Source organism: Staurois parvus, unplaced genomic scaffold (genome assembly GCF_062004578.1).
Source record: "Staurois parvus isolate SC_StPar_1 unplaced genomic scaffold, SC_StPar_1.0 ptg002193l, whole genome shotgun sequence".
NCBI lineage: Eukaryota > Metazoa > Chordata > Amphibia > Anura > Ranidae > Staurois > Staurois parvus.
The window spans coordinates 530577-543555 of record NW_028319989.1 but is presented as its reverse complement, the minus strand read 5'-3'; the positions used below and the strand labels follow the sequence as shown (position 1 = coordinate 543555).

The 12979-nt window shown below is 42.6% G+C and overlaps 1 protein-coding gene across 1 annotated transcript in view; it reads right to left on the bottom strand.

The window, feature by feature from the left end:
- Positions 1–9799, bottom strand: part of LOC149431641 (fructose-bisphosphate aldolase B-like) — a 30709-nt gene extending 20910 nt beyond the window's left edge. The window contains exons 1-2 of the mRNA XM_089665441.1: positions 9703–9799; positions 4303–4421 (exon numbers count right to left, since the gene is read on the bottom strand). Of these exons, the coding sequence (XP_089521567.1) occupies positions 4303–4411 (109 nt within the window). The 5' untranslated portion in view covers positions 4412–4421; positions 9703–9799. The remainder of the gene's footprint in view (positions 1–4302; positions 4422–9702) is intronic.
- Positions 9800–12979: the final 3180 nt, after the last annotated feature.

The window sequence follows — 12979 nt, the reverse complement described above, 5'->3', positions numbered from 1 at the left end:
ATCACCAGCACATGCACTCTGAAGGGACGGTATACCCGTGTCATAACTTTCGAGCTGTGTGCTTTGGCCATGATTCCCTTGCGCATGTGTGTATCGTCGTGGCTCGGCCATTTATACACCCAGAACACGCAAACCTGGAAGGAAAACCGAGGGCGAAAATGGAAGTCCTGGCAGTGGTGACAGCGCACTGCTGGAGGGCTTAGTTTTAAGATAAGTATACCATAATGTGCTAGTATACTATGCATAACATTAACTTGCAGGAGGATTTTTTTTTTATTTTTATTTTTTTTTATGAAGTAAGAAACTAAACATTTGAAACAGTGTGCTCCAATCAGTTCCATAGGGTATTGTGTTTTTTTTTTAAAGAGATTATAAAACAGTAACTCTTTCCTTTTCAGTCTGTCACTTAAAGTAATTGTAAACCTTTAGATATATCCAGTGAAGTTACTAACCTCAGGTAATACACAGAGATGGAACAAATCCTCCTACATAAATTGTACCTGTTTATCTATAGCCATATTTCCCCTACATCCATTCAAAGTGCAGGATTTACACAGGATCTCTCAGCTCTGAAAAGCAGGGGGCGGGATCTTACAAGATTGAGAAGCGCTCGCTTTATTATTTATATTTTAGTAAGGAGAGCTCTGAGAGCTGATTGGAGGGAAGGGACACACCCCATTCGCACAGCACACATGAACAGAACAGAGCTGAGGCTGTCAGTCTGCAGGAGGTCCCTCCCTTGTCACCATTTTTTTTTTCTTTAGAAATGACTCATACCTATAGAAGAGGAATGGGAAATAACACAAAGGCTGCATTTACACCTGAGCAATTTGTAGCTCAAAGCTCCAAAACGCTCCAGGAGAACAAAATCAGTTAGATGGTTCATATCTCTATTCCAAGTCGCCTGAAGCCAAACACCTGAAGTTCAAATAAGTTCTGTAGCTTTTATTGTTGCTCAAATCGGGCAGATTTGCACGTTTGTGAGCATTTTTACCATAGAAATGAATGGAAATGTGCGGTTCAGGCGGTTTTGGAGCGTTTTTCCGTTCGGGGGGAAAAAAATGTATATATATATATATATATATATATATATATATATATATATATATATATAAATGTTAAATAAAATAAATAGACAAATAAATAAATATAATCATAAATAACTATTAAATGAATAATAAGTAATAAATAAATACTAGCTAACCCCTAACCCTAAAAAAATAAATAAAATAATAATAAAAAATAAATCAACACCCTAACTCTAACAAAAAAAAATAAAAATAATAATGAATAATAAAAAGGCAGTAAATAAAATATTAACCCCTAACCCCAAAATCTAACCCCTAACTGTAACTCCCAACTCTAACACCTAACCCACTAATCCTAAACTTAACCCCTAACACATAACTCCTAACTCTAACCACAAACCTGAACCCCTAATCCAACACCTAACCTTAACTCTAACCCCTTATCCTAACAAAAAAAATTAATAATAATAAACTGTTTTTAAAAACCTGATGGAAAAGCTAAAGAAGCGGAAAAACCTAGCAACAAATGATGATACAGATGATATTTTTCTCTTTTGGCTATCAAAGAAAACACCAAAGCTCAAAAACACTTTAAAAACACTACACAAATATGCGCATACAAATGCGTGACAAAACACCTGAAAAAATGCTAAAAAACACGTGTGAATGCAGCCTTAGTGCATTTGATTAAGACAAGTACACACTATAGAGGGATATACTATGCTCATATTTCATGTCTGAGGTTTACAACAATGTTAAAATCTGCGCACAGTTATATGGAGCAGGAAGGAAAGGGCGCATTCACTTTGTGTGTATTTTGAGCTTCAGCTGCTGAGCTCTGTAAACATTTTCTTCTTCAGCAAGTCGAGTATAGATAGCCAGGTAAGCGTGTGTGTGTGTATGTGTGTATGTGTGTATGTATGTATATATATATATATATATATATACATACACACACACACATGTATTGTGACAGTGTGGCTATCTGTCACGATATAAAAAGGATATTTCACCCAGGATTCTCAACAAGGCAGGTTGAGGGGCTCCAGGGTACTTGTCTGATGCAGAGGAAAGTGGCTTTTCACTTTCCTCATGTCTTGGTAAAGTCCATTTTGGGACCTGGAGCCTGGAGATTTCAAAGTGATTTGGGAGAGATGAAATCTCCAATCCTGGCACCAGGTTTTGGGAATGGCCAGGATACTGATTGGTCAGGTGTGCATGGCTCTCTTCTAGAGTCAGGACCAGGGTTCTGGGCTCCACCTCGGCAGACAGGAGGTCATTGCCTGGAGTCAGGAGGGCTCCACCTAGGAGAGGTGGAAGCCAGAGCACCAAGGGGCTTCTAGCGGTGTGTGAGTGGCTGATAGCTGTGTGTAAAAAGCCATATTTTGGAAGGAGGCTGTGTGCATTCAAGGAGTCCAACGCTGTGTGCTGGGACTAGCCAGTGGTCTGGGAGACCCATTCAAATAGAAGCTAACCAGCAGGGCTGATAAAGAGAGCCAGGATGCTGAATATTTTGTTTGTCTTGATGGTGGATACCCCTGCGTGGGAAACCTGTTATGTGGAACTTTCTTTTAAATAAAATTGGGCAAAAACAGCACTTAAAAAAGAAGCAAGTGAGTGACTGTGTGCTTAAAAAGCTCTACCCTTGGTGCTAGTTCTCACAGTATGTATGTATGTATGTATGTATGTATGTATGTACAGTATATATACACACACACACATACAGGTGCAACTGAGGTTAAAAAAGAGATGCTTAAAGTATTTAAACCTTAAATCTATTTTCAGCATGTTTGGCACCATGTCTCACGTATGCAATTTTATTAAATAAATCATTTCCTGTGACTTTGTTGCAAAGTTTTTTACCTGGAGATCTTGCCAATAATAATAATATTTCCTGTAGCGCGGTAACAATGCTAAGCCCCTATCTCGCATTTAGCAGCAGTGCTGTAAGCCTGCCACGTTTACTCCTGTATACCAATGAACAGATTGGCAACCAAAGGATTATCCTTGCAATAAGCAGACATTGACAGTACAGGTGAAACTCGAAAAATTAGAATATCGTCCAAAAGTTCATTTATTTCAGTAAGGCAACTTAAAAGGTGAAACTAATATATGAGATAGACTCATTACATGCAAAGCAAGATATTTCAAGCTGTGATTTGTCATAAATGTGATGATTATGGCTTACAGCTCATGAAAACCCCAAATCCACAATCTCAGAAAATTAGAATATTACATGCAATCAATAAAACAAGGATTGTACATAGAACAATATCAGACCTCTGAAAAGTATAAGCATGCATATGTACTCAGTACTTGGTTTGGGCCCCTTTTGCAGCAATTACTGCCTCAATCCAGCATGGCATGGAAGCTATCAGTCTGTGGCACTGCTGAGGTGTTATGGAAGACCAGCATGCTTCAATAGCGGCCTTCAGCTCTTCTGCATTGTTCGGTCTCATGTCTCTCATCTTTCTCTTAGCAATGCCTCATAGATTCACTATGGGGTTCAGGTCAGGTGAGTTTGCTGGCCAATCAAGCACAGTAATCCCACGGTCATTGAACCAGGTTTTGTTGCTTTTGGCAGTGTGGGGAAGGTGCCAAGTCCTACTGGAAAATGAAGTCAGCATCCCCATGCACTGACACCAGCCTCAGTCCACTCCTTGTGAAAGTCCCCAACACTTTTAAATGGCCTTTTCCTGACAATCCTCTCCAGGCTGCTGTCATCCCTGCTGCTTGTGCACCCTTTTCTTCCAAACTTTTCCCTTCCACATAACTTTCTATTAATGTGCTTTGATACAGCACTTTGGGAACATCCAACTTCTTTTGCAATTACCTTTTGAGGCTTTCCCTCCTTATGGAAGGTGTCAGTGATGGTTTTCTGCACAACTGTCAGGTCAGCAGTCTTTCCCATGATTGCGATTCCTACTGAACCAGGCTGAGAGACCATTTAAAGGCTCAGGAACCCTTTGCAGGTGTTATGGCTTAATTAGCTGATTAGAGTGGGACACTTTGAGCCTAGAATATTGCACCTTTTCACAATATTCTAATTTTCTGAGATTGTGGATTTGTGGTTTTCATGAGCTGTAAGCCATAATCATCACAATTATGACAAATCACGGCTTGAACTATATTGCTTTGCATGTAATGAGTCGATCTCATATATTAATTTCACCTTTTAAGTTGCATTACTGAAATAAATGAACTTTTGCACGATATTCAAATTTTTCGGTTTCACCTGTATGCAGTATATATTTGCTTTAAAAAATATTCTTACCCACAGATTCATCTGCTGCCAGTATTCCCCTGCCATCTTTAACAATACGCTGAGCAATCTCGGCAAGTTCCTTCTTCTTTTCGTTGGTGAGTGCTGGGAACTGAGACATTATGGCTGGTCTAGGTAAATAGAAAAAGGAAACATTTAAAAAGGCAGCTCCAACAAGTACATCCATTGTTCAGTCAATAGGAATTTTACAGTACACTGTCCAATCAAATTTGTGATTACTCAAATCACCAAATAATCAAATTGCTATGTGTGTCACAGACAGGAGTCCACACCTGCTAGGATCTGGACTGACCAGGAATCAGGAAAGTCTAACTCATGCTGAGTGGAGGCTCAGGTCTCAGAAGAGATACTAAGAGGTAGGCCAAGGGCACCAGGGGATACTGGAGGCTTGGGCCTTGGAGTGATGGACAGCAATCTGGAAGCCCGATGAAACACTGGGACTCTTGGAGAAGAGAGGCAACCCAAGAGCACCAGGGAACACTGGAGGCTAGGGTCATGGAGTGGTGGAAATAATTTGAAAACTCGATGAGACACTGGAACTCTTGAAAAAGAGGGGTACCCCAAGGGCACCAGGAAACATTAGAGGCTTAGGTCATGGAGTGGTGGACAGCAATCTGAAAACTAGGTGAGACACTGGGAATCTTTGAGAAGAGAGGCATCCCAAGGGCATCAAGGGACACTGGAAGCTTGGGCATGGAGTAGTGGACAATAATCTGGAAACCTGAAGAGACAGTGGGGACTCTTGTAGAGACACTAAGTTACAGCAGGAGCTGATGTGACAAGAGTAACACTGGATACTAGCAATACAGCATATTCCAGGGATTTGGAAGGAACTGGACCCAGAGTCCCTGTGTGTTCAGCAGAAATTAGAGCCCTAAAAAAAGGCCACGTCTAAGCAGTTGTCTGTTATTTTACCGAGTACCAAGCAAGAGCTGATGGCCTTTGCTAAAGGACATTTCCAAGGTTGTGGCCCTCTGACTCACCCAAATAGGCAGCATCTAAGCATTAAGCACTGATACTGAAGAGTGAGGAGCACAGTGGAAACAAACAACAGGGTCAAGGACTGCAGAAAGTTGCTGGGATCTGGGTGCTGGGATCACAGGAACGGGGGTCTCCAGAAACAATGGGGTGCTAGGATCACAGGAACACAAGAGTTAGAGTCTCTGGGAGTACTGGAGCTCTGGGATCACAGAAGCACAAGAGTGAGAGTCTTTAGGAACACTGGGGTGCTAGAGACACAGGAATACACACTTCTGAAATGCTTGTAATTCTACTTCAGTATACCATAGTAACATCTGACATAAAGACCTAAAAACATTGAAGCAGCAGACTTTGTGAAAATCAATATTTGTGTCATTCTGAAAACTTTTTTTGTAATGCACACAGACAATTGTTGTACTCTTGCATTGAGCTTACATATTGGGTATTTGCCCATTTATTTTTGTAAGGACACCAAATCTTTCCACCATCAAATTGCTACGCCATCCAAAACTAAAGAAATGGCTTGAGTGTTGAGTTGGGCTTTAAATACAACATTTTCATGTTTCAACATTTCATGAACCCTGAGGAAGTCACGTGTTACCGTGACGCAACGCGTCGGAACGCGAGGAGGATTCTGGGAGCGCGGTGACGTAATTTCCGGCGTGGTGGCCATATTTGAAACCCCTGTATTCATATACCCATGCAGGAGATTCATAGCATGGGGTACTGAAGGCTTGTTACAAGACGATTTTAAATGTGAGTGGGCAATTTTACTATATATCTACTGACCTAATAAACAGGATTACACTATGTGAGTTTTTGTTTGTATATGAACCGAGGAGGAGATCGCTATTAGAGTGTAAGAGGCGGGGAAGGTCCTGATGAGTCATCTAAAGGGTGTCCTGTTGTAAAGCGAGCTGACCCTGTAGGGTCTTGGCAAGGAGGTGAGGAGCCATCACGGCCAAAGTTTGCATTCACACAGTGTGGACACGTGTGACACATGCATGAAGATTGTTAGTCTTTTTGTTGCATTTGGACACTTTATCTTACTTTGGATGTATCATTATTTATAATTGATGATTGGAGTGATTTTTATTGCACTTTATTCTCATTTTTGATTGCACTTTATTCTCATTTTGAAGCACACGGTTTGCACAATTTTTTGCTTATGCACATATTTGTAAATGCACCATTTTTACACATATGTTTAGTATTTTGTGTTATTATGTAGAGCACTTTTCAGTCAAGTGTGCACTTTATATTTATATCTATATATAATTAGTTTAGGGAGAGCGCTGCACTTTATATTTATATGTATTCACTCATCTTGGTAAGGAGTTTTGTGTCAGCTGCTTGGTAAATAGGGCCCCATTCTTAGCGCAGGAAGTTCTCGCACTTTGATTTCTACATTTTCATGTTTGTCTTGAGATTTAGATTATATGTGTATCCATTAGTAAAGTTGGGTAGACTCAATATCAGATAACCAGAATTTCTAAGTGCAACCTATCACATGCTTTTCAACTCTGCAATCTGTAAGAAGCACACCCCTGAACTCTGTATGCACTGCGCCCCTGAACTCTATGCACCGCGCCACTGAACTCTTCACTCCATGCAGTGCACCCCTGAACCCTGCACTCTGTGTGCAGCACACCCCTGAACCCTGCACTCTGTGTGCAGCACACCCCTGAACTCTGCACTCTGTGTGCAGCACACCCCTGAACTCTGCACTTTGTGTATAGCGCATCCCTGAATGCTGCACTCTGTGTGCAGTGCACCCCTGAACTCTGCACTCTGTGTGCAGCGCACCCCTGAACTCTGTATGCACCGCGCCCCTGAACTCTGCACTCCATGCAGTGCACCCCTGAACCCTGCACTCTGTGTGCAGTGCACCCCTGAACCCTGCACTCTGTGTGAAGTGCACCCCTGAACTCTGCACTCTGTGTGCAGCGCACCCCTGAACTCTGCACTCTGTGTGCAGCGCACCCCTGAACTCTGCACTCTGTGTGCAGCACACCCCTGAACTCTGCACTTTGTGTATAGCGCATCCCTGAATGCTGCACTCTGTGTGCAGTGCACCCCTGAACTCTGCACTCTGTGTGCAGCGCACCCCTGAACTCTGTATGCACCGCGCCCCTGAACTCTGCACTCCATGCAGTGCACCCCTGAACCCTGCACTCTGTGTGCAGTGCACCCCTGAACCCTGCACTCTGTGTGAAGTGCACCCCTGAACTCTGCACTCTGTGTGCAGCGCACCCCTGAACTCTGCACTCTGTGTGCAGCGCACCCCTGAACTCTGCACTCTGTGTGCAGCGCACCCCTGAACTCTGTATGCACAGCGCCCCTGAACTCTGTATGCACAGCGCCCCTGAACTCTGTATGCACCGCGCCCCTGAACTCTGTATGCACCACGCCCCTGAACTCTGCACTCCATGCAGTGCACCCCTGAACTGGTTTGGAGGGTGTGTGTGTTGGGGGGGGAGGATTTTGGGAGGGTCGTGGTTGAGTTCCGGCACCTATTTTCTGAGAAAAAAAGCCATATATATATTGTGTACTGATCCTTCAATAGCTATATATAAGTACTTCTTGGACTTAGTAGATGCTGAATGTCTTCTACAGTCTTTTGCAAACACGGACAAAGATAAACACACACACTCCATGAAACAAGCCATTTCACAATAGGATATTTACATAACTATCAGAAGTAATGGCCATAACTACCACTAAAAGGTCTGCCCATCCTCAGAGCAGCAGTTCTGTGTCACACCCCCTCCTTCCCAGTGTGTGATCTCTGCAGAACATCTCAACCATGAACTGTACTACACTACACAATGCTCTGCACAGCAATATCTGCAGAACTTCCAAACCTTGTTCAAACAACTGGAAAACCAATGTAGAACATTACTGCTCTCTTCCAAAGAATTGCAGATCATTGCACCCTTCTTCCAATGAGCTGCAAAGCGGGCAGCACAGTGGCTAAATGGTTAGCACTTCCGCCTGGCAATACTAGGGTCATTGCTTCGAATCCCAACCATGCCACCACCTGCCTTGAGTTTGCTTGTTCTCCCTGTGACTGCATTAGTTTCCTCCGGGTACTCCAGTTTCCTCCCACACTCCAAAGACATGTGGGTAGGTGAATTGGCTCCTGTCTAAATTGTCCCTAGTATGTGTATGTATGAATGTAAGTTTGGGACTTTAGATTGTACGCCCCTTGAGGGTTAGGGACTCATGTGAATGTACAATATATATGTAAAGCGCTGCGTAAATTGACAGCGCTATATAAGTACCTGAAATAAATACAGCCCCCAACAGATGCAAATTATACAGATGTTGCACAGCAATGTTTCCAAAGAGCTCCAGAGCATTGCTTAAAAAAAGTAGCAGTACTCCCTTTACTCAGAGCATGTCTCTTATATCTAACATCTGCAGAGCATTACTCTCATCCAAAGATATGTAGAGCATTGCTACAGCTTGTAATAGATGCAAACATAATACTCTCACCCGCATCTGTTGCAGCACATTGCTCCCTTCTACCAATAAGCTGCAGAGCATTGCTACAACCTTTAGCTGGAGTTCTCAACACCTGCAGAGCATTCTATTGATCTCAAAAAGTAACAGAGCATTGCTCAAATATTCCAAACAGCAGCAGGGTGGGCTCCAGGTTTCAACAGCTGCAGGGCATTTCTCCAGCCTGCCAATGAGATAAGCATGTACTACTCCCTTCTTCAAAGAGCATTCTTATTTCCAAAGCTGCAGAGCATTGCTCCCAAAGAGATACAGAGTGCCGTTTCAGGCTTTATCTGCTGCAGAGTATTGCACTCTTTTCTGAAAAGGATGCAGAGCGTCACTCGTTTCCCCACAGCTCTATAGATTTTATAGTCTGAACTGTAGCACACCTGGAGCTAAATAAGTCAACATTTCAGAACCGCAGAGCTCATCTGAACAGCCCTGGAATGCATTACACGTGCAGAGCATTGCTCCAGCCCCAAAAAGCCCTGCAGTGCCTCTACAGCCTTCCAAAATTCTGCAGAACATTGATTCATATCATGCTGGCAAAATCTTTGGCGCTTTGCATATGCAGATACATTATTCACATCCATGCCTGCTCCAAGGAGCTTACAATCTAAAGTCATACAAACACATAGTCATCTCCCAAACTCTTCAGAGCATTGCTCCAGGCTCCTAAAGCTCAGATTATAAACTTCTAATAGATCAGATCTGAACATATGACAAATGGCAGTTGTGTTCCATAAGGGAACTGACCGCATGGATCAAAGCCACCTACCACCAAGAACTGTCAGAAGTGTGAAACTCTTAATGCTGTGGTTGGTTAAATTGAAGCGACCGATTTGCTGCCTGAAAATTGCCCTGTGTATGATCTGCAGAGAATTTTAACCCCTTAGATGCACTTACTGGTGTGTTGGCACTGAGCAGTCAGGATCCTGTGAGTGGCAGGGCAGAGCTCATCACATTACTGTATATATATATCCTTTAACTTACAGGATCTGGGTGTGGACTATGTTCTTCCATCACCCATAGGCTCCTGTGTCTAAACACTCCTCCAACACCAGCCAGTAGGTGACAGCCAGGCTGGAGTCTAGGCAGGACCTGGGTGGAGGAAATGTACTGCTTAGTCTGGGCAAAGTTCACTCTCCCTCCCTCCCCAAGTCCTGGGGGAGATCAGACACATCACAACTCTGTACAAAAGTTTACTGAACGCTGCAAAAACAGGCGACCATTCAGGACCTGCCAACAAATTCGCTCACCCAATATCCACCTCCTAATACTGCTTATATTCTTTACGGCTGTCATAGTTTTGTTTATTCTTTTTTCACATTCAGTGTTTTTTTTATTTAAAGAAATGCAAAAGTACACTCCATTAGTGATGGGCCGGACACCTCCTTGTTCAGTTCGCGGTCGAACATCCGAACCTACAGAATGTTCGACCGTGAACTTTGAACACAAACCAAACAATTTACTGAGCGGTATCTTACCGCATCTGAGTATGTGACAAGATACCGCTCAGTTACTAAAATACCGAGTTCTATTATGAGGTCATGCGGTATTTTAGTAGTGAAATATTCATTCATGTTTCAGCTGTCACAGCTGAATGTAAAACGAATTGTCAGCATTGCCCAAAAATACATTTTTTTTTTTTAAAACGGCGTGGGGTCCCCCCTCACATCCATACCAAGCCCTTCAGGTCTGGTATGGATTTTTAAGGGAACCCCCCCAAAATAAAAAAAAATGGCATGGGGGTCCCCCCAAAATCCATACCAGACCTTTATCAGAGCATGCAGCCCGGCAGGTCAGAAAAGGGGGGGAGATGAGTGAGGGATCGCCCCGCCCCGAACCATACCAGGCCACATGGCCTTAGTATGGGGGGGTGCTTTGGGGCCCCCGAAGCACCTTGTCCCCACCTCTTTCACACAACCGTGGCCTGTGGTTGTGGGGGTCTGCGGGTTGGGGGCTTAACAAGGGGGCCCCTAGATCCTGCCCTTCCCCCCATTTGAATGAGTATGCGATACATGGTACCCCATACTCATTCACAAATAAAAAGTGTAGTGTAAAAAAAGACAGGAGACAGTCTTTGACAAGTCCTTTATTAAAAACAAAAATTTAAAAAATGTCCCCCAAAGTAAATCCAACATCAATTAAGATGCCCACCACCGCCACTACCCGAAAAAAGAAAAAAAAAAACGCTCAGCTCATGACGCCAGCTCCTGCGATCTGACAGCTCCACCCCAATGACAGTTCTTAAATACCGTAATGACCTCACAAGGAGGAGGGGTTCACCTGTGGTCAGGGGCATTACTTTGACTAATCACAATGCACTGTCAGGGCACAGTGCATTGTGGGGTGCGGAAGGCAAACACCTGTGCCGTTCATGTGTTCACCAAGCACACGAACAGCCCATCTTCAAGTCGAACTAAGGTTCGACTCAAACATGAAGCCCATCCCTACAGTCCATGTCCAAATGTGCAACATTCCAGAAAAAACAGTAAAATGTTACAATACATTGACTATTTTTATTTATTGACAATTATTTATTTGTTTATTTTTTTTCCCTCTACAAACACTTCAGTTTTATTTTCCAAACAATTGAATCGGCAAACAACTGAATAGCCATAACTTCCCTTCTAATCAATTTACACTCAATTTAGATTGCATTTGATCAAACTGGAGTTGATCGGCCAAGGCTGAAAATCAGGAAAGGATTATTTTTCATTGACAAAATAATTCATAAATACGACCAGATTTCGATCAGTCAGTTTATGAGATTACACGGTGGAAACAGAGGTGTGATCAATAACCTATCATCACAAATTACGATTAGATCTTAAAGTAGATGTAAACCCACACCTTGTAAAACAACCCATTCAGTTTAAAATAGAAATGAAAGGTAAAACATTTGTGTACAGGTATAAAAACAGTATAAATACCCTTTTTTCCCCTTTTTTTAAGTGTTCACATTCCCTCTGTTTTCAGCTGCATAGAGAGGTGGGGAGAGAAGAAACAGTAGCACACTGGGCTTCCCAGTGAATGGCTGTGTGTGTGTGGGGGGGGAGGGGGTGTATCAGGGCAAGTCTAATCATTGGAGGAGAGCACATCGAGTTCCCAGCACAGCTAGAGTACTGACCACGCTGCATTTTCATGCCTAGTGTGGTCAGTTTTTAATAGGAAAGCAGAGGGACTGGCTGGAACACCAGGGATTGCACACAAAGGAAGCAATACAAAGAGAACAGGAGACTTTCTTCATACAAGTACATGGTACAGAAGGCACATATCATGAGTATGAAATGTTGGGTTTACATATTCGTTAAGTTTGTGATAGGTTGCACTTACAAATTCTAGTTATCTGACATTGAGTCTATTCAACTTTACTAATAGATACATATCAGGAATATGAAATGTTGGATTTACATACTCTTTAACTATACTTCAAAATCCTCTTCCCTATGTGTGGCATATCATTCAAATGGGTTGTTAATTGTAGATCAATTAATCCCATAGGAAGAGATCGATTGGAAAACAAAATCGACCTTTTATGAAGCATGTCACAGCGTGAGGAAAGTACTGCCAGTAACCAGCAACTGTCAAAGCAGACATCTGCACTGATAATCAGGGCACTGATTATCAGTGCAGCCCCAAAAGTGCCCAACAGTGCTGCCAATCTGTGCCCATCAGTGCTGCCAGTCAGTGCCCTTCAGTGCTACCTATTAGTGCCCATCAGTGCCGCCTATCAGTTCCCATCATTGCCACCTATCAGTGCCCATCAGTACAGCATCATCAGTGCTTCCTCATCAATGCCCATCAGTGAAGGAGAAAAATTACCTGTTTCCAAAAATTTATAATAGAAACAAAGAAAACCTTTGTTCGTTTATAGTGCAAAAAATAAAACACCCAGTGGTGATTAAATACCACCAAAAGAAAGCTCTGTTTATGTGAAAAAAAAATTATAAACATTTCATATGGGCACAGTGTTGCATGAAAAGCTTAAAGCTGAAAGCTTAAAATTGGCCTGGGCAGGAAGGGGGTAAAAGTGTCCAGTAGGCTAGTGGTTAAGAACAATCCATATATAAAAAAGAAAATGATGCATACCAGAACACAGGAGGTCTTAGATTTTAACAGCTACCATGTAATTGTACTATATATTTATGAACTCTACAGTGTATTGCCCTGATCTTTA